This window comes from Lacerta agilis, chromosome 17 (genome assembly GCF_009819535.1).
Source record: "Lacerta agilis isolate rLacAgi1 chromosome 17, rLacAgi1.pri, whole genome shotgun sequence".
NCBI lineage: Eukaryota > Metazoa > Chordata > Lepidosauria > Squamata > Lacertidae > Lacerta > Lacerta agilis.
The window spans coordinates 4,618,264-4,640,192 of NC_046328.1; the positions used below are offsets into that span (position 1 = coordinate 4,618,264).

General features: G+C 46.5%; 1 protein-coding gene across 1 annotated transcript; it reads left to right on the top strand.

Moving 5' to 3' along the window:
* The first annotated feature begins 486 nt into the window (after positions 1 to 486).
* LRRC43 (leucine rich repeat containing 43) lies at positions 487 to 21,654 on the top strand. Its single transcript, XM_033136091.1, has 13 exons — positions 487 to 588; positions 1,945 to 2,223; positions 4,649 to 4,759; positions 5,258 to 5,397; positions 9,044 to 9,361; positions 9,718 to 9,754; positions 10,733 to 10,960; positions 12,437 to 12,560; positions 13,086 to 13,225; positions 13,721 to 13,936; positions 16,602 to 16,787; positions 18,110 to 18,200; positions 21,248 to 21,654. Exons 1-13 carry the CDS (start codon positions 499 to 501, stop codon positions 21,388 to 21,390), a joined length of 2,103 nt encoding a protein of 700 aa, XP_032991982.1. The 5' UTR covers positions 487 to 498; the 3' UTR covers positions 21,391 to 21,654.
* Positions 21,655 to 21,929: the final 275 nt, after the last annotated feature.

The window sequence follows — 21,929 nt, forward strand, 5'->3', positions numbered from 1 at the left end:
TTCTCTTTCTCTATTTCGGCTTTGACTGGCCCCTTGCTTTGCAGTGCAATACTCCACCCTGGGGAAATGCAGAGCCAACTTCGCTGCGCTGGGAGCGCGCTGAACGCGGAGGAAACGGGGGATTAAAGCGCGTGCACGGACGGAAACTCTTTGCAAAACCGAAGCAGATTCTCGAGAGGGCATTGCGTGTATTTACATCCAAGGGATTCCTACCCAGCCTGTCAGCAAAATTCCCACTCAGGGCAGCTTTGCAACATTTAAACACGCAATAAAGCAACATTGCAAACGTGCGGCGCATCTTGCGCGCCCGGCGAAGTGCGCAAGGCGCCCGTTGCTTGCAGCTTCTACAAAGAAGTGATTCCAGGCAAGGATCCCGCGCAGCGCGCCGACCCGGAAGCAAGCCCAGGGAGCCTCTGCGTCGCGCGGCTACCCAGCCCGTCGCCTGGCAACGGGGGACGCCGGCGAGGGAGGGAGGCAGGCAGGGAGGGATGCTCGGCCATGGCGAGTCCCGGCGCCGCCTCCGCCGCCTTCTGGGAGCACCTCCGCCGGCTGTGCCTGGACCAGTTTCCCTGCGGGATCGGGAGCTGGGTGAGCTGGAGGGAGGGGAGCAGGGAGGAGGGCGACGGGAGATAGGGGGGCCGGGGGTGGGGAGAGGGAGAGGGAGCAAGGGGAGGGGATCTTTGTGCTCTCTGCCCCTCCCGCCCAGCAAATAGCTAGCTGCCCCGTGGCACTTCCACGCAGGGCTGGCCGAGGTGTGGGGTGTCAATGGCGGGCAGGGGCACCCCAGGCCTCTCCCTCCTCCTCAGCAGTGTCTTACAGTGGACCGAGTGTATTGCAGTGGGAATGGAAGGGAGTGCAAATTTCAGTACAATGAAATGTTGTTGTTGTTGTTCAGTCGTTCAGTCGTGTCCGACTCTTCGTGACCCCATGGACCAGAGCACGCCAGGCACGCCTATCCTCCACTGCCTCTCGCAGTTTGGCCAAACTCATGTTAGTAGCTTCGAGAACACTGTCCAGCCATCTCATCCTCTGTCGTCCCCTTCTCCTTGTGCCCTCCATCTTTCCCAACATCAGGGTCTTTTCTAGGGAGTCTTCTCTTCTCATGAGGTGGCCAAAGTACTGGAGCCTCAACTTCAGGATCTGTCCTTCTAGTGAGCACTCAGGGCTGATTTCTTTGAGAATGGATAGGTTTGATCTTCTTGCAGTCCATGGGACTCTCAGGAGTCTCCTCCAGCACCATAATTCAAAAGCATCAATTCTTCGGCGATCAGCCTTCTTTATGGTCCAGCTCTCACTTCCGTACATTACTACTGGGAAAACCATAGCTTTAACTATACGGACCTTTGTCGGCAAGGTGATGTCTTTGCTTTTTAAGATGCTGTCTAGGTTTGTCATTGCTTTTCTCCCAAGAAGCAGGCGTCTTCTAATTTCGTGACTGCTGTCACCATCTGCAGTGATCATGGAACCCAAGAAAGTGAAATCTCTCACTGCCTCCATTTCTTCCCCTTCTATTTGCCAGGAGGTGATGGGACCAGTGCCCATGATCTTAGTTTTTTTGATGTTGAGCTTCAGACCATATTTTGCACTCTCCTCTTTCACCCTCATTAAAAGGTTCTTTAATTCCTCCTCACTTTCTGCCATCAAGGTGGTATCATCAGCATATCTGAGGTTGTTGATGTACAATGAAATACAGTATAAGAAATAACAATACACACACACAATTTTTGTGTGTGCGCACACACAAACACACAATTTAAAATCATGCTCGGTACAATTGCTACAGCAGGTGGGAAGATGTTTTAAGTGGTCTGCCAAGACCCTCCTCAGTTGGGAGCAATTGATGGGGAGCGGCTCCCGTAGACTCTCAGCCTCTGGGTGTCTTGTCTCCTTCTCTGCAGTGGCCCCAGCAGAAGCTTATATATCCCTCCTTTCTGTCCTCCGCAGAATAAGTCCCGTTTCCCACCGAGGAAGGCCAGCGTTTCGCCCAGGTGGGCCGTGCCACAGGCCAGAGCTTCCTCTCGCAATGGGTTCCCGCCGCCAGATGAGGAGAGTGTGGAATCGCTCACCGACTATCTGAGAAGCCTCGGCTCTCCGTGGGCCCTGCCTGCAGACTGCAGCCCTGAGGACCAGCAGCTGAGGGAGCTGGCTGTGCAGTCTCCAAGGGACATCAAGGACAACTTAATCTTCTCCTACTTCAAATCGCTCAGGATTGTGAACAAAAATGTGGGTGACCAAGACTCTTGGGTGGTTAAGACCATAGCGCAAGGATTGGCGAACCTCTGCTCCCCTCCCAGGTCAAGTGGGGCCCACCAGCCCTCCCCATTTGACCTGTAAGGCCCTTGTGGCCAAGCTAAGCCTACTTACCTATGGAGGCAGCACCTACAAAACCTCGTGTCTGTTGCTTTGCCAAGTGCCAACAGACATGATTGAGGGAACAAAATAGAAAATGCTTTCCAGTAGCACCTTAGAGACCAACTGAGTTTGTTCTTGGTATGAGCTTTCGTGTGCATGCATGCACACGAAAGCTCATACCAAGAACAAACTCAGTTGGTCTCTAAGGTGCTACTGGAAAGCATTTTCTATTTTGTTTCGACTGTGGCAGACCAACACGGCTACCCACCTGTTACTGGAATGATTGAGGGAGTGGGGTTTTATTTTGTTTTGTTTGCAGAGCTGTGCAAGTGTCGACAGTCATCTAATTGTTGGCACTTGCATAGGTCAATGTGTGGCCCTAAACGAGCCTCAGGGATCAGCTGATTTTCAGGGCTTGCATAGTTCTGTGTGGAAAGCACCCAAGCCATGTTGAGGGACACCCTGCAGCCCAGGGAACAGCCTAGTCCTTATACAGTGGTACCTCAGGTTACAGACTCCGCTAACCCAGAAATGATGCTTCAGGTTAAGAACTTTGCTTCAGGATAAGAACAGAAATCGTGCTCTGGCGGCGCACCAGCAGCGGGAGATCCCATTAGCTAAAGTGTTGCTTCAGGTTAAGAACAGTTTCAGGTTAAGAACGGACCTCCGGAACGAATTAAGTTCCTAACCCGAGGTACCACTGTATTCCGCTCTGATGCCGATGCCTTGGTTGTGCCACTTTGACTCAGAGCTTGAGTGCTCCCCTTCTGTGGATAGCTCAGTTGGTTAGAACATGGTGCTGACAATGCCAAGGTTGCAACTTTGACCCCTGAATGGCACAGTTGTGTGTGCCTTCATTGTAGGGGTTTGGACTAGATGACCCTCAGGGTCCCATCCAACTCTATGACTCTATGGTCTAAGTCAGGGGTCAGCAACCCGTGGCTCCGGAGCTGCATGCGGCTCTTTTACACCTTTGCCGCGGCTCCGGGGCGGATACGCCCAACCACTTCTCCAGCTGGCCAGCAGCAGCGGCCGCCCTCCAGCTGGCCGGCGGCCCGCCCTCCGGAGGCTGAGGGCGCTGCTGCTGTGCTGCTCTGCTCATGCGTTGTGCCTCGTTTCTGCCAGCGCAGGCGCAGCAGCAGACAGCAGCAGTTTCCCTCCGGAGCAAGGCTGGGATGCCCCAAAAGGTTGCAGTTTTTCCTCTGTCCTGAGTGTGTGTTAGGGGAGCCTTGACAAAGCACCTGTTGGCGTGGAAGAGAGGAGTCCTAACTTGGATCTGTGTTCATGTGCAAAATCTATCGCCATTGTCATTAAGGGGGCAGGGAACTCCCCTAAAAAAGTTTGAACACTATGAACTACTACAGCCACCTGTATGCAAGTCAGCACAAATATCACAGGCTTCTCTGGTGCAATTCTGTGCTTTATTTAGCAAGAGAGGAGGTTGGAAGAGGTGAGCATAGCCTCTGGTCTGGAATATTAAGGGTAAAAGACACTAAGATTATTGTAAAAGCCAGCAGTCTTCAATTAGACATGGGACAACATTTAACACAAGTGTGCAGTTGAGGACTCATTTTTTTAAAAAAACAACAACAAATCAAATATTTGTATGCTGTTGCAACCCACCTTGGATCAGGCTGTGACCTGGTAGTGGTCCCCAGGGTGGATAAAAATGAATGATTTTTTAAAAATAATAATAATAATAAATGGATTTTTTTATTTAAATCAGATTTTTTTTAATTTGAATCGGATTTTTAAAAATTTAAATCGGATTTTTAAAAATAAAATGCAGGGTTATATTTGTTTTAAATGTCGCAATGGTTTTGCGGCTCCCAGTTGTTGTTTTTCCTTCGGAAACGGGTCTAAGTGGCTCTTTTTGTCTTAAAGGTTGCAGACCCCTGGTCTAAGTGCACCAACTGCTCCTTTCTGACTGCAGAGTGCTCAGGTGGGACGTATCTGCCTTCTGCATTTGGATTACCATGGCACTGTGTTTTTGAATGCAAGTTGTACACAATTCTGACAATTTTTAAAACAAGAAATTGAGTGTGGTTGCTGGGTAGGGTTAATTCATTTTCTTAAGTCACCTGGCTCCATTTACTGTGCTAGAGCTTTTCAATGGATCGCTTGTTTCCTGCTTGTGACCACGCACAATTGAGTCAGGATTGCAGAACTTGGTCTTCAGGGGTATCAGCTGGAGGCGGCAGCGGTGTTTTGCAACAAGAGGGGTGGGCCGGATGACCTTTGAGAGGCCTTTGACTCCCTGAGCATGAGCACTGTTTGCGTTTTACTCTCTTCCTAGGTGACTGAAATTGATGCTGATTTGTTAAAGTTCCCCAACCTGGAAGAGCTAATCCTGAGTGCAAACCACATCAGCAAGATAAACTCCAGCAACCTCCCTCCAACCCTAAAGGTACCTGTAGGTGGGAGACATGGGAGAAGTTGGTGGAATGGAAGATACATGGAGCTGAGAAAGTCAGCTAGTGGGTGGGAGGGCCGACTGAGGGGTGGGCTGCTGCTGAGCTTCCCACTGGAACCTAGGACTGGCCACTGTGAGAAACAGGCTGCTGGAATACATAGGCCTTTGGTCTGATCCAGCCACAGGGCTCTTTCTGGGTCAGAAAGAGTCAGATTGCATTTCTTGGTACAGAAAGTATTGATCGGATGTGTAGAGATCTTCCCTATTCTAATTAATTCAAGACGGTTCTGGAAGCTTCTCTGTGTGAAAAAAACAAGCAGAAAGTTCGTGTTGTTTGGGTTTATGCTTTCCCTGGAGGTAAAATTCCTATTCTTTCTCCTTCTATCTGAGGAGTCCCATTAAGCAATTTCGATGTGTATCCAGCACTTTCTCCCTCTTTGTCACCCGAAAGGTTATTTCTTCCCTATCCTTCCACCCCCCCCCCCTTGGCAGGTCCTGGAACTTTGTGGCAATGAAGTGGACGGTCTAAAGGACTTGTGTGTCCACCCGCCTCCTGAACTCCAGCATCTCGGCCTCGGCCACAATTGCCAGCTTGGTTCGTCCGAAGAACACTATCTCACAGACACGTACTGGTAATGGGGAACTTTTAAGCAGGCAGGAAGAGGAATGGAGGAGAAATTTAGTTCAGTGCGCATTTGAAGCTAAAACAGTGGTTCTCAAACTTTTTTATCTGGGTCTCGTTTTTTTGGGGGGGGGAGGGGAGTTCATGCCACACCAATTTTTTCACAGATGATGATGATGATGATAATAATAATAATAATAATAATAATAATAATTTTTTATTTATACCCCGCCCTTCCCAGCCAAAAACCGGGCTCAGGGCAGCTAACACTAATTAAAATTCACAGCAAAAACATAAAAACAATCAATTTAAAATATAGATTAAAATACAAATTCAAAATTCAAAATTAAAACTGCAGTCTCATTTTCAAATAGCCCACCAATAAAAGAATGAAGCATAAGTATCAAACAGAAACCAACCCAAAGGCCAGGTGGAACAGCTCCGTCTTGCAGGCCCTGCGGAAAGATGCCAAATCCCGCAGGGCCCTGGTCTCTTGTGATAGACTGTTCCACCAAGTCGGGGCCAATACCGAGAAGGCCCTGGCCCTAGTTGAGGCCAACCTAGCATCTTTGTTGCTCGGGACCTCCAAAAGATTATTATTTGAGGACCTTAAGGTCCTACACGGGACATACCAGGAGAGGCGGTCCCTTAGGTACGAGGGTCCTAAGCCGCATAGGGCTTTAAAGGTCAAAACCAGCACCTTAAACCTGGCCCTGTACTCCACCGGGAGCCAGTGCAGCTGGTAGAGCACTGGATGAATGTGGTCCCGCGGCAAAGACCCCGTGAGGAGCCTCGCCGCGGCATTCTGCACCTGCTGGAGTTTCTGGGTCAGAAATGGATAAGAAATACATTGGAAAACAAAAAGGAACAGCTCCTAGCAGAGCTTGATTTAAAACACAGAACACAACTATTTCATAATATGATCATACAGAAAGTATTCAAAAACGCAGCTGCATAAGAACATAAATCATTTCCAAAATATACCGTAATTGTAAACAAGTCTTCTCCAGCACTCTGTTCAAACAGCAATTCTGGATCACAACTAGGATTATCCTCTGTATCACTTGATGTTCTTGTTCTCATTTTAAAAATATATCTATCCCTATTCTGCAAATTATTGTTTTTTAAAATATACTATACTATACGACACTGAAATGTTTAAATGTTTCTTTGATTTTTCTTGAATCTTCTCACCACCCTTGCCATCCTCTCCTGTCACACTAGTGTGGCTCACCACACCCTTTGAGAACCACTGAGCTAAATCTATATAAAAAAATTGTACTTTCTGAAACAATACGCAAACTAAAAGAAAGCCATCCTTTGAAATTTGCACTTATCCAAATGTTGTTATGGAGGAAATGTTTATAAAAATGTATGTATTGTTGGAAAATGCATAAAAATGACGGTGTTAGTGGAAAAATATATACAAAAATCATTATACTGGGGAAAACTGCTTGCAAAAATGTGTACATTTGTCAAAATTGCTTATAAAGATGTGTTTATTATGAGAAATCTACACTAAAATGCTGGTTCATTTTTATGAGGATCTTTTTAAAAGTCGTGTTTGTTTGTTTTTTGGCTGATTGCTGCAAATTGTGGGAAACTGAATTTAGGATTGGAAAAATGAGATACTGGAAGAACTGAAAGTGACAGTTCTTTCCATCCCTAGGCAGGAATATGTTAAGAGTGTGGGAAGCACATTAACCTCCCACCCCATCTTCTGCCCCTAAGTTCAGTCTCCCTTGAGGTGCAGATGGGGAAGGACCTTCCTCACAATCTTGGTCACAATCAGGTGTGGCTGAGAAGGAGGGAGGAATTCAATTTAGTTCTCCGTTAAAAGTGAACTCACCTAATTCCCACGTTCTGAAGACACAGTTACTCTTTGAAATTTGCACTTTTTCGATGCAGTTTCCCAACCAAGTAATGTTGTTTTTTATTAAATGCATAGACTAGCCTAAAGTGTACATGCATACATTAGTGGAAAATAGCATTTACAGTCGTACCTTGGATCTCTAACGCCTTGGCTCCTGAACAAATCGGCTCCTGAATGATTGAAACCCAGAAGTGAGTGTTCCAGTTTCTGAACGATTTTTGGAAGACGAACGTCCGATGGGGCTTCTGCAGCTTCCATTTGGCTACAGGAGCTTCCTGCCGCCAATCAGAAGCCTTGCTTTGGTTTTCGAACATTTTGGAAGTCAATCGGACTTCCAGAATGGATTCCATTCGACTTCCAAGGTACTACTGTACATGGATTGTATTAGGGGAAATTGCCTTGCATAAATGTGTATATTAGACAAAATGGCATGCAAACATATATACAGTTGTATTGCATCTTATGCAGGGTTTCAGTACGCATGAAAATTTTGTATATCCAGACTCTTGGTACCACTCCATGGCTAGCACTCCCAGAGCCTGTTGCACTGAGTAGGCGATGCTCAGTGATGAAGGCAGAGAGCTTAAAAGCCCTTTCCATTCTGGGTAACCCCAACCAGACTTTCCAGCTCTGGAAGCCATGGGGTGCTTGTGAGAGATCTTGCAGGAACTTGGATTGCCCTGCAAGATCTTGCATGAGCACACAAAAGCTCCCTGCCATGTTTGGATTTAACCTGTGCCCTTTCAACCAGCCTGCCTTCAATCACATATGGTTGAGATCGTGCCAGTTAAATATGTGTAAGGTACAATCATAAAGGTACAATCATTACCCAGGTGGCGCTGTGGGTTAAACCACAGAGTCTAGGGCTTGCTGATCAGAAGGTCGGCGGTTCGAATCCCTGCCACGGGGTGAGCTCCCGTTGCTCGGTCCCAGCTCCTGCCCACCTAGCAGTTCGAAAGCACGTCAAAGTGCAAGTAGATAAATAGGGACCGCTTCGGCGGGAAGGTAAATGGCGTTTCCGTGCGCTGCTCTGGTTCGCCAGAAGTGGCTTAGTCATGCTGGCCACATGACCCGGAAGCTGTCTGCGGACAAACACCGGCTCCCTTGGCCTATAGTGCGAGATGAGCGCCGCAACCCCAGAGTCGGACACGACTGGACCTGATGGTCAGGGGTCCCTTTACCTTTACAATCATAAAAGGTAAAGGGACCCCTGACCATTAGATCCAGTCGTGTCCGACTCTGGGGTTGTGGCACTCATTTTGCATTACTGGCCGAGGGAGCCGGCATACAGCTTCCGGGTCATGTGGCCAGCATGACTAAGCCGCTTCTGGCGAACCAGAGCAGCGCACGGAAACGCCGTTTACCTTCCCGCCGGAGCGGTACCTATTTATTTACTTGCACTTTGACGTGATTTCGAACTGCTAGGTGTATCACAAAAAAATTACTGGTTTTTTTTTTTTAATTGCAAACTGATATTGAAATGGGGAGAACTGAATTTAAGGTTGGAAAAATAAGAAATGGAGAGAGACTTAAATTAATGGGTTCGCCCATTGCCAGGTGGGACACACAGATAATGTGTGGCACTATGTTCATGTGTGCATGCATATCAGAGTCCAGTTCAGCTGCCTTTAATCTCGAGGTGCCCAATGTGGTCCTCCCCAGATCCTGTAGGACTCCAACTCCCACCAGGCCCAGCCAGCAACATCCATTTTACCTGCCGCTGTTCCCATTAGCTCTTACTAAAGACCCATTCCCTTTCCTTCCATGGCTCATTTTGCTTTAGGCCGAAACTCGTCTCCCTCGACTTGAGCTACAACAATTTCACCAACTTGCTGAGCCTCCTCTTGAAGCTTTTGACGATGAAGAAGCTGCGGGTTCTGGTGCTTCAGGGAAACCCACTTGCCCTGCTGCCTGGCTACAGGGGCTTTGTCATCGATAGCCTGCCAAAACTCTGCACGCTTGACGATGTGATCATCACACCCGATGAGAGACACAACTTCTTAGACCTGTCTTGCAGTCCGGGTGAGGCTTCCTTGGTCAAAGAGCAGTCCATTGATGGAATTTCCACATCCCTGACAAGTGGCCAGGCAGGGCTATCTTAGTTGCAGCAGCCAAAACACCCAAGGTGTGATAGTCAGGGCAAGCAAAACAATTGACTCACAATCAGAATGCCAAACCTAGCTGTCAGGGAACTGCCTCCTGGCCCGCTGAGGGGAACGGAGGGTCTGTTAGCATACAGAAAGCCCCGAAGCCAATTGAGCAGCAGCACTTCTTCCAGCGGGGAAAGCCGCCACACCTCCAGTGGGGAGGAGAGGGAAGTAAACAGCCAGGCAGGGAAGGGGCTTAGGGATGCCACTGAGAACCCCAGAGCCTCTTCTAGCCAGGAGCCACAAGCAGGGAGCTTGGCGGGTAGAGGGCTTGGGGATGTTGCTGAGACCCTGCGCTCACCTCGCCCAGCTGGTCAGGAGGGAGGCACACCATTTCCAGCACCCCAGTTGGACAGGGGTGAAATGCAAGGAGGGTAGGAAGAGACTTGGGGTGCCGAAGTTATTATGCTGGGGGAGAAGCCGGAAGGGGCCACTCCCGGATTCTGCTAGCGACTGAGACAGACATGCTTTTTGTAGTTCTGCAAAGTAAATAGTTTGCACAATAAAACTGCAAAAGACTGTTTGGGCTCCTGCTCCATTACCCGTGAAGCACCTTCACGCGAACCTTACACTAGCTTAGCAGTGCAGCTGGACACTTGAACCCAAGCCTGTGTATGTTTTTCTGGAGCCTCAATATTCAGTTTCTCCACAGCCCCTGTAATATTATGGCCCTTGGGTGACCCCTAGTGGTGTAGACATTTAGGCCTCTTCTGAAATAGAATAGGATTCATGCTGAAGCGAAGCAAAGGAAGTTAAAATGCTGTGCTGGGACAATGCCCTCCATCATTTTTATCTTAGAATCCCCTTTCTCCTCCGCCATGAGATCACAGAGTCTCAAAACACATATTTTGGTGCAAAACATTCAGGACTGCCACCTTGCGTGATGTCATGGGGTCAAAAAATGTGTGTTTTGGGGCTCTCTGATATTGTGCGAGGTTTCAATCCCGTGTTTTGAGGTGATGTGCTGGATTGCCTCCGTTTTAACCCCCAAACACCCGTGCAAACGCTGAGTGTTCTGTGAAGACACAGAATGTTGACTGTTGGGTGAAAACATGGAAAGCCAGAGGAAATGGAATGGAATGGTGTGTCCTGGGAGAAGGTGTAGCTGAACCCTGAACAGGAGCATTCTACACTGCAACATTTTGTTGCAGCTCCCGCTTATACCCACCCACATTCCAGTGCTCTCTACCCGCAACCCCATGAGACCTTTGCACAGCTGAAACAGTGCACCTTCCTTTGCCCCCACGGCTTGACCAGTCCTGCTTTGATAAGCTGTTTGGGGGCAGATGTTACATCCTCCCTGCGTGTGTCTGTCTATCCTGTGATCTGCATTCAAACGGATGTTGCTGTTTGATGTTTCGTCTCCTGCTTTTGCAGAGCTCTTAAAGTGCTACACTAAAATGGTCGTGGTCGTTGGCAAAGTCAGAGGCGTCCCTAATCCTGTTGGCCCGGAGGAACCGGAGACTGGACCTGAGGCTCCAATAATCACCTACAGCTACTACGTGACGTATGAATTTGCCAAAGATGAAAAAATTGAGAAAGAAACAAGCAAGGTAGACATTCTTGAAATGGTTTAAACAGTTCTGCACAGCCCTGGGAACTGTAGTTCTGCAAAGGGAGATAGGGAATTAATTATTATTATTATTATTATTATTATTATTATTATTATTATTATTATTATTATTATTATTATTTAAAAATCACCCTTTAGCCAATGATCATAGGGTGCTTTACAATGTAAAAACACCAAAATGCATAGCATGATAACAAACAAAAACAATACCCCCTAAGACATACACTTAGCTTGTTTAATTAGCCAAAGGCCTGGTGCCCAAAGATATGAAATGAAGGCGCAGGTGGGCCTCCCTGGGAAGAACATTCCACAAGTTCCTGCCAAGCTACAGTTCCCAGTGGGGGAAAGACATGACAGTAACTGCTGTATAGTATACCTTTGGTAGTGTGAACAAGCCTTACCCTATAGAGGCAGCTTAAGTCCTACACATGGGAGTATTTGCATAAGGGCACAGCAGTCCAGTGAGGACTGAACCTTGCTGTTCGGTCCCTGCTCCTGCCAACCTAGCAGTTCGAAAGCATGTCAAAGTGCAAGTAGATAAATAGGTACCACTCCAGTGGGAAGGTAAATGGTGTTTCTGTGCACTGCTCTGCTTTCGCCAGAAGCGGCTTAGTCATGCTAGCCACATGACCCAGAAAAACTGTCTGTGGACAAACATCGGCTCCCTCAGCCTGTAAAGCGAGGTGAGCGCCGTAACCCCAGATTCGTCTGTCAGGGTCCTTTACCTTTACTCTTTAAAGCTGAATGGCAAAGTTAACAGAATACAAGTGTCAGCTGCAATAAACATGTTGATTTTTTTCTGTTCAGGATTCCGACCTGCCAGACAAGCCCCTTTTCAGGATATTCCACTCCATTCCCCCTGCAATAGTTGCTCACAACAAGCTTCCCGTCATTAGTAGATGCTTCCCTTAATAGCACAGAAGCAGAGTCATTTGTAAATGCAGTTTTTAAGGGAGTCAGAGAAATTCTGATATACAGCATTATGCACTCTTTTCCAGGTTGATCAGAGTTTCTGTTGATAATCTTTTGGGAGAACTCCACTTTTTAAACTAAAGAGATGTTTCAAAGCTCCTAAATGTAGCAATTTTGCTTAGACTAAATTTTTTTTTTGGCTTAAAAATATCTCTACCTTTTAATATTATATATTCTTTATTCTGTAACTGGTTGGTGGGTTGTAAATAACTTGTTTTATTCAATAGTATACATTAGGACAGCCTTCCCCTACCTTCTGCTGTCCAGATCTTCCGGACTACAACTCCCATCAAGTGTGCCAGTTGAGGCTGATGGGATTTGTAGTAAAAAGAATTCTGGAGGGGGCCAGTTTGGGGAAAGCAGCTTTAGTGCCACCTATCCCTTTGTCCCCCCCCCCCTATTTTGATCAATGGAATGCAGCTGTTCTTGGTGTCTGCATGTTTCCCCGCTATGAAATTTTTCTTCTTATATATTATAATGGCAGTGTGTATCAGCAATACCGGAATCAACAGCATTGAATGTTGAAAACGCACAAGGAGGACTGGAAGGAGGGGGAAGCAATGAGCCCACACCTGTGGATTCTCGTGTCAAATCTCCTACTGAGCCTGGTGAGTAGCTCCACAGGGCCTGACGGAGGAAATTGGACCACAAGTGAACTTGCCTTCTGCTTGTGTTGCCAGCCCCACACAGATAACTCCAAGAAACCTAGCTGCAGGGAGTTCCCCATGTGCTTAGCTGAGCCTTTGGGCACAGCTGAGGGCTTCTGCAAGCTTTAAAACTCATGCAGAAAGCCCAGGGCATTGCAGGTTCTCCGTATTCTTCTCAGATGCTTTTGCCTGGCTGGAATGTGTCCTTGGAAATGTGACAATGCCTTTTGTTTGCCTGGATGAAGGGCTAGAGGGGTACATTGGGCGGGTGTCTGCAAAAACCAGAAATTTGCGTTGCTAGACTGAATGCTTCCATACGACAGGAAGGGTAGAATCCATTGCTCTGCCTGCATTTTGCCGCTGGCATCTGCTTGCCCCCCGCCCCGGCCCCTCAAAGGTGGCACATGAGGGAATGTGGCCCGACCTTTGAGGTGTCCTGTTCTGAAGATGTGCTTTCCTCAAAAGCCCTTCCTTTCTCCCCCTTAGGAAATGTTTATTCCACCCCTCGAAAGCCCTGGGCTGAGGTCATAGACTGTGACCACACGAAGGAGCATGTCACCAGAGATATGGTTGCTCTGAAGGCCTATCTTCTCGCCGGAACCATGGTGACAGTTGTGGAGGAAAAGGTTACGTATTCCGAGGCAGATTCTGTACAGATATAGATGCAAATATGTAACATATTCAAACTGTCTTTTATATTTACATTTTTAAAATGGTTTTTGTATATGCAATTGTTTTTACATATGTTATTATGTTGTTCCATCGCTTGCTTCACGATGCCCCATGGGAAGTGATTCTGGCCTCTGCAGCAGCCTCAGCTTTTGTAGCTGGAGTCAGTCCAGGCCCTGCCCTCATCACAGGCCAGGTGGAAAAAAGCTTGCAGGGCAGGGAGCAAGACTTCTAGGACTCACAGCCAAGATAGGAATATACTAAAAATCCATGTTAACATATCTATTCTGGATTTTGGCTTTTTAAATGTCAGCGGATGACATGAAATGTTACTATGTTACATTAAATGTTACAATGACATGAAAACATCCCCTTTGCTTTTGCATTTTGAAAGTTCACTAATATTGTAATCTGGCCTTTCATGGCCCTAATAAACTCCCTTGCTTCACCAGGTTGTCTCGTGGCCCGTCGTTCTCACCCCAAATGAAAGCCCAACCAAGAAAGGAAAAGATAAAGGGAAGGCAGAGAAAGGGAAGGGAAAGGAGAAAGGGAAGGAGAAGGAGAAGGAGAAGGAGAAGGAGAAGGAGAAGGAGAAGGAGAAGAAGGCAGAGAAAGGGAAAAAGGACAAAGGCAAAGAGGAGAAGGGGAAAGCAAAGGATGCTGGAAAGGTAATGAGAGGTGAGAGTTGCGCCCGACTGTTGCTCCAGTCAAAAGTGTATGAAACCAGACAGGGGGGCAGTTAATGCCTGAAACAAAAATGCCAGTTTGCAAAACACGCATAAAGCATTTTCTGTATGCAAACACAAAATTAGGGGGGGGGAATGGGGTTATTCTCAAAAGGTGTGGCAGGAGAAGATGGCAAGGGTGGCGGGAAGATTCAAGGACAACCCAGGAAACATTTTAACATTTCAGCATGGTGCGGCGCAGTATCAAAATATTTTTGTTTAATTTGTAGAGTATGTAGCTGCATTGTTTAATACTTTCTGGATATTCCATGACCATATTGCAAAGTCGTTTTGTTCTGTGTTATAAATCAAGCGCTGCTAGGAGTTGTTTCTTTTTAATTTTCTGTTGCATTTCTTATCAATAAAAAAATTGGTGTAGTGTGAGCAAACTTTTAATCTGAAAGTATGGCCCAGATAAAGAAAAGTTTGAGAACCACTGGGTTAAGCAACCCGGGAAGCCTTCCCTTCCCGTTATGTCCAAACTAGGGATAGTGGTTTGTCGCTCCTTAACAAGCCACAATTCATAAGCCGGCAACAAACTCTGGCTTCAGGTTGGCTGGTGGTCATGGCAGCTTGTTCGGTAGAATGAAACTGCAGCCCCTGGTTTGGCTGTAATGTGCAAAGCCAGGGAGTCCTGGCACAGTCCCCTGGGCTCCTTTGGGAGGAAGAGGGGTGGGGTATGAATTGAAATAAAAATAGTGGTCCTTGTTTGTTTATTGCACTCATGCCAAGGGAGGTGCAAAGTGTGTCCAAGCTCCCGGCTCCTCACAATAAGCCAAGGTAAGCCAGAAAGTCCGGCTTGGCCACTTTGTGATGTAACAGAAAAAGATCTCCCAAGGAAAACAAGTAGCTGCCCACAGCCTTCATTTTTAGGACGCAAAGGCCTGCCCTTCAAAATTATCTTCCTGTGTAGACATGACAAACCCTCTCCCTTCCCATTTTTAGATGCCACTTGAACATGTTTCCAAAAGGTGTTTTATGAGTGACTCTGCTTTTGCTGCTGTAGTCCAAAATATCTGGAAGGCTTTAGAATGGCGAAATCTGTTTTGCATTTGTTTGTAAAGGTAAAGGTAAAGGGACCCCTGACTGTTAGGTCCAGTTGCGGACGATTCTGGGGTTGCAGTGCTCATCTTGCTTTATTGGCCGAGGGAGCCGGTGTACAGCGTCTGGGTCATGTGGCCAGCATCACTAAGCCACTTCTGGTGAACCAGAGCAGCGCACGAAAACGCTGTTTACCTTCCCGCTGGAACGGTACCTATTTATCTACTTGCACTTTGACGTGCTTTCGAACTGCTAGGTGGGCAGGAGCTGGGACCAAGCAACGGGAGCTCACCCCGTCACGGGGATTCGAACCGCCAACCTTCCGATCGGCGAGCCCTAGGCTCTGTGGTTTAATCCACAGCGCCACCTGCGTCCTTCACAGTTGTTTGTAGGGCTAGCCTAAAGCATTTGGATCCTTTAGGTGAGGCAGCAGATGGTGTCTACTCCCGCCCCAGAGAGTACCCAAAACTTGCCAAGTTATTTTGGCATCCAAGGCAGAAAACCCCAGAAGTGCCTCTTTCCTTCTTGGGCAGGTAAAACAAAAATAACTGTAATAAATTAAAAAACTTTCTGCCTTTTGTGACAGCCATAATTAGCTTCCTTTGGTGCCTGCCTCACATTGCCCAACTGTGGAGCCAGCGCTGGTTTTTGGATTTTCTGCTGTTCTCAATTGATGACAACAAAAGCAATTATAAGTTACCATATTTTTATTTTTTTAAATGTATTTAGCAAATTATGTTGCATTTGCAATAGAACTGCCAGGATAGCAGTGTTAAAAACATAATAAAATTTCCAAGATGGTGGTCTTGGAATTGCATGCCCTCTAATATTTCTCCAACAAAAATACGGACATCCTATTCAACAACAACAACAACAACATCCCACTCATCTGACTGGGTTGCCCCAGCCACTCCGGGCAGCTTCCAACATATATAATAACATAATAAAACATTAAACATTAAAGAAACTTCCCTATACTTCAGATGTCTTCCAAAGGTTGTATAATTACTTACCTCCTTGGTGCTGGGGTCGCATAATTCCATACCCTCCAACATTTCTTTGATGAAAATAAGGATGTCCTAAGGGAAAGTGGGACATTCTGGGATCATATCAGAAACCGGGACAGCTTTTGTAAATCCGGGACTGTCACTGGAAAATATGGACACCTGGAGGGTCTGGAATTAGTTTGGTGAAACTGCGTGAGGCAGTGAAAGATAGGAGTGCCTGGCATGCTCTGGTCAATGGGGTCACGAAGAGTCGGACACGACTGAATGACTGAACAACAAATCAATGAATCACAAATAAACAAGGAATTAATTTATAAATATTTAAATAAATAAAAAGCTGGTTGACTGTAACTCCTCCTCTGACCCATGGCAATTTTTGTGGACTCTTTAAATTGACCTACTTGAGTTTACAATGTACATTATTGCAACAGCTGCGTTGCGGTTGTGTTTATTGTTAGTGTTTGTTACTGTGGTTGTTAGCTGTGTATTTTGAAAGTCTTTGAATAAAATTATTAATAACCCAGAATGAATTTATCTGATATGCTGCCACATCCCCATAGGGTGGGAAGAAAAAGAAATCTCCTTCTCCTGAGCTACGAAGTGACCCTCCCATCGTGAAGATCCTGGGCTCAGGCCATGTCAATCTGGAAAGCCTTCTGGCGGGAGAGCCTCTCGTGGAGACCGTGTGCGACTTTGGCATTCTGATCACGGAGTCAACTATCAAGCCCCCATCTCCGAAAGAAAAGGTATTTGGCAACTACTGAATCTGTGTTAAATGCAGCCACCAGGTCAGAAAGGTTGCTTTCCTGAGAAAGCCCCCCGTGGGCAGAATTGGGCCTTGATGCTCCTATTTATTTCGCCAACATTGCCTGAAATAGGACAGAAACGGCTGTTAGGCCTGTGCTTAGAGTCAGAATGGGAGGTTAGGTTGGCCCCCACCCCAACATAAATCCTGAAAAAAGCTCTCCCTGTCATCAACCAACATGACCAAGGTGGTTTCAGTCCCATGATGGGGCCTGGATTCCAGTTGGAAGGGATCCAAATGGTCCACATGCTCCAGATGTGCCTGGAGGGAGCTCCCACTCAGCCACCTTGCCCAGGAAGACTATCTGCAATAAGGAAAGCAACGTGAAAAGTGAAACTGGAAAGTATGGGGGTAACATTTTCCTGACGCTACTTCCTCTAGCCTCCCTGCAAACAAACCCTGCAGAAAGAATGCTCATTCAGCAGCCAACATCATCTCATCTCCCCACAGCCAATTCAGGATAAGAGCAGCCAAAGAGGGTTGTAGCGAATGAGAGCTCAGGAGCCATGAGGCCTCTCGTGTGGCCACTTTGTAGCACCCTGGGGGCATGAGCCCTACAGCATGGAACAAGGGCTATCTGCTGACCTGTGTGGAATGTCATCCCGCCTACCCAGCAGCCACATGGCCCACAGATATGGGGCAGCCCATCAGCTGGGCTTCTTGTGGCCCATGTTATGCGCATATTGCCTTGAGAATAGTGGTTTAGAACAGGGGTCAGCAAACTTTTTCAGCAGGGGGCCGGTCGACTGTCTCTCAGACCTTGTGGGGGGCCAGATTATTTTGAAAAAAAAAAGAAAGAACGAATTCCTGTGCCCCACAAATAACCCAGAGATGCATTTTAAATAAAAGGGCACATTCTACTCATGTAAAAACACGTTGATTCCCGGACTGTCCGTGGGCCAGATTGAGAAGGTGATTGGGCCGGATCCGGTCCCCGGGCCTTAGTTTGCCTACCCATGGTTTAGAAGGTGATTAATAAATGTAATAATGATAATGAACTCAGGTTGTGTCACGGGAGTCTCAAAACGTGTAGGTCAAGCCTCCATCTGGCAGTACAGACAGTTCCTGGAAGAACTCTTGGTCTGTCATAACCTTGTACGGAAAAAAATACCCACATTTTAAAATAACTTGGCTGATCAGACTGAAAGTACAGAAGTGTGGTTTAAAGGGTGTGGATCCAAAGTATTTAATCGGTATGACATTTCTGCACTTCCTTTTTTTGCGCACGCGTGTCCCTAAAAAGCACAAACTTCTTTTCTGTAGGATAGTAAAAAGGGTGCAAAGAAGGACAAAAAAGGGAAAGCTGTGGCTGCCGAGAGCGCAGCGACAAAGAAGGCCACCACACCTGTCAAAGGTAAGCCCAGGAGAGCCCCTTCGTATTATGGTTATTTTGGGTGACTTTGGGTGCTAGAAATATGCACGAAGCCCGGGCAAACTGCAAAGTTAAAATCGTCACTAAGATGACAATTATGCAAAACAGTGGTGTTTTGCATATCTAACTGCCTGTAACTAGGGCTGTGCACCCACTATATATTTTAAGTACATTTGAAAGACATTTCCTTCCTCCTGGGAACGGTAGTTTGTTAAGGGTTGCTGGGAATTGTAGCTCTGCTTGGGGGAAACTTCAGAAACCCTAATTCTTTCAGGGGAAAGAATGTGCTTTGAGTATTCTTTAAAGGTATAATGGGCACATAGTAGCCTAGGGATGTAAGAAAACATCGTTTTCAATTCTGCCCCATACAGCACTGGTTCCAGTCAACTACCGCTTGCTTTCTTTTCAAAACTATTCCACTTGTCTATCCATCTGCTGTGGTGAAATTGTATAGCTCACGTAATTAATTATGTAAATTACATTATTGCATTGTCATTACGCTATTCCACCCTATTAATTCCAGTGCAAAGGAAGCACAATACGGATGGGGAGCAGGAAGCAACGTAATCAGCAACGTGCTCCTTGTGGACTGGAAGCCACAAGAATAGTGACTATTCGCGTAACTGATTTGTGTTCCAGACACGAGACGAAAAAGCAAACATTGGAAGTTAATTTTGTTTTATCTAAATTTCTATAACGCTTATAAAATTTCTAAGCACTTACAAAACATAACAGCAAAACATTAAAATCATCAATAAAAGAATGGTATTGAAAGCATTCAAAAGATAATTAAAAGCAGTAATAAGCTAAAGGATATGTATATTTCGATAGGTATGCCTAAGCAAAAATATTTTAAGCAACACCAAAAAGTCATGATGCCGATAAGCAGGGAGTTCCAAAGTGCAGCTGTTGCTACACCAAAATACCGTTCTTTTATTGAATATCCTATGGCCCTTCTAACAGTGCCACTTCTGCACCAACTGAAGCAGCCAAGTGGGCCTAGATGGGGTTAGGCAAGGAAATTTATGCTCCCATTTCCATTCCCATTGTAATTCTCTGGCATCTCTCCCTGTACCTGCACTTTTTGCGAGCATTTTGCTTCTCTTATGGCGACCAGGAACTACTAGTTCTTTTTTTTTTAAGGGTAATGGAAAATCACCAAGAGGTCACAATTCTATGTCATTCTGTTAAGACTACTTCGGGACAGAGGAAGCTGCCAAGTCAGAACCATTTGCCCATCTACCTCAGTATTGTCTACACTGACTAGCAGCAGCTCTCCAGGATTTCAGACAAGGAGTCTTTTCCAGCCCTCCCTGCAGAGGCCAGTGGGGACTGAACCTGTGAGCTTTGGCTCTCAAGGCAGGTGTTCTGCCACTGAGCTGTGGCCCTTCCTCCTTGTCAGAGTGGACTGGTATGACTCTTACACACTGTTACGCTGAGGAACTGATTTGACCTCTCCTGGAGATCTCAGGCCACAACAAGGAAGACTGGGTGCGAGAAAATCTATGAGTAGATTCTGCCTGTTGGTTAGACATGGGCAGATCCATTTTCCATTTTAATTGCACCCAGAATCAGTTGCAGCCACCTTACGGTAGGACAGACTCTGCTGTCTTGTTACATCACACACTAAAGTCATCTGCACTTTCCCTGGGCTTGAGGAGGTCCAGGAACTCAATGAGACTTTGTTCTGAGTAGGCATGTGTTGGATTGTGCTGTAAGCCCTTCATTTAAACACTTGTAAGGAGCTGAGCGCGCCATCCGAATTGTTCCCACTACAGGAAATGACTGTCGTTGCCTTCCAACTGGTGTCAAATATTTAGTTACTACCCCATATAAGTAAACATAATATAAGCTGGCGCTTGTCACTTCCAGTTTTCCATGATGCTGATTATGGTGTTTACCTGGGAGGCAGGTAATTCCTTTCAGCATCATGCGGAGAGTTGTTAAGCCAGGGCAGAGTTGACTTTGTGATAAACACTCTGACTTATCCGTGTCTTAGGGTGCCTGGGTGGGAGAAATGAAGAGGAAACATGTTTTCATATAGAGGCATTTCCTTGAATAGTTTGTGAAAGGCAGACAATTTCTTGCAGATGTTTGGGTGGGTGGGGGGAAGAATTATGACTGCTGAACTTGAAAATGTTGTTTTCATAAAGTCATGTTGCAGGGAAGTGTGGTATCAATTCATGCATGCGGGATTCTGCCTACATGATCCCCAAACAGCAATTAAATATTTTGGCATTAAAAAATAAACCTGGAAGATGAAGAAATAGCTGCAGGTGTGTTTCACTTCTGCTCCACCAGAGGCACTTTACCAATATGATTTTGTGGTCAAAATCTTTGACAGCCTGGTGCTGCCTACCTGTTTTGGACTACAGCTCTGCCCAGCACCTCTGTGCCTGCTGGAGCAGATGGGAGTTGTGCTGCAAAAGAGCTGGAGAACACCCAGTGGGAGAAGGCTGGTTCCAACAGCAAGCAGGGGCTGTATGTAGCAATGACCATGTTAATGTAAACATATGAAATGGCACTGAAAGTTATAGATTAATCAAAACCTTAACGATTGGGCGTGGTTTAGCTCAGGGGATAAAGCTACAAGAAGTCTGTCTCTGGGATGTTTAATGACTCCTAATGTCAATTCCAAACAATCTGATAACCTGCACCTTCGCTTTTCCCTTCAGCTCAAAACCTCTAATTACTGAATGGGTAGTCCCTCCTTGGGTACATAGGAAGTTGACTCATATCCATTGGCCCAACTAGCTCAGGACAGTGACTGGGGACAGGGTTGCTCTCAGACATGCAGGCTGCAAAACATTTGCTCTACCGCTGACTGACATCCTTTCCCATTACCCCCCCCATCAGTTCAGCCCCTTAGAGGTATGAGTTGGTTAAAAACAAACCAACAAACCCTGAAAGGCTACACAGGTTAAGGGAAAAGGTGTATATCCTTGAGGGGGCCAGTTATAAGTACACCCACCCAGTGGGTAGAAGGCTTAAGAAAAGCAACAGTACATATTTCTTCCTGCTTTTTTCAGGAAAGGGGAAAAAGAAGGACTCTCCAGACGGGGCAGATGTCCTTCAGAGCCAGCCAGTACCACTGACGGTGGAATTCCAAATGCAACATGTGAAATGGAAGTCAGCTTCACAAATCCTTTTACATTACAACATTTTAGAGTAATTGTTTTGCGGGGAGCACAGATTGTGCTTTTTAAAAAGCTTCAAGGGTGAGGGATGTGGATTCTCAAGAGCTATGTCTACCTGCTGTGGGAAGCTGAGGTTGTAAGGGCAGGCAGTGGCAGCAAAGGTTATGCTGGTGAAGGGACGCCTTTATATCACACATTTGCATCTTTGGCCTGACCTCAGAAGTTTGACCATTCGGCTCATCCTGGATGCAGGGAGCATTATTTTCCTGTGGAACACTGAAGACCTGGTGCCTTTGGGTGGGGGGCGGCGCGGCGGAACTGATTTATTTGTAAGTGTTCTGAGGTCCTAAGTCAGCACAGGTTTCCCCTCCCTCCAAAAGGTTCTGAATGGACAAGTGTCCCCCACCCGTAAGCCTTTCTGCTTCCAAAATCCAAGATCAGCATTAGTGGCCAAATCCTGCCCACCCCCTTCCCCCAAAATAGAGACAATATATTTGATGGGGCCATTGGCTTAAAGAGAATGTACCAACAGTATGTCGTCTGTCTTTGATTTTCAGTTTAGCCTCTAAACTTT

What these genes read in the sequence shown, in the direction of transcription:
- LRRC43 (XM_033136091.1), top strand. Translation starts at nt 499, where the DNA reads ATGGCGAGTCCCGGCGCCGCCTCCGCCGCCTTCTGGGAGCACCTCCGC. An exon ending in CAAATCTCCTACTGAGCCTG is followed by an intron (nt 12,561 to 13,085) that starts GTGAGTAGCTCC and finishes TCTCCCCCTTAG; the next exon opens with GAAATGTTTATTCCACCCCT. An exon ending in CCCCATCTCCGAAAGAAAAG is followed by an intron (nt 16,788 to 18,109) that starts GTATTTGGCAAC and finishes TCTTTTCTGTAG; the next exon opens with GATAGTAAAAAGGGTGCAAA.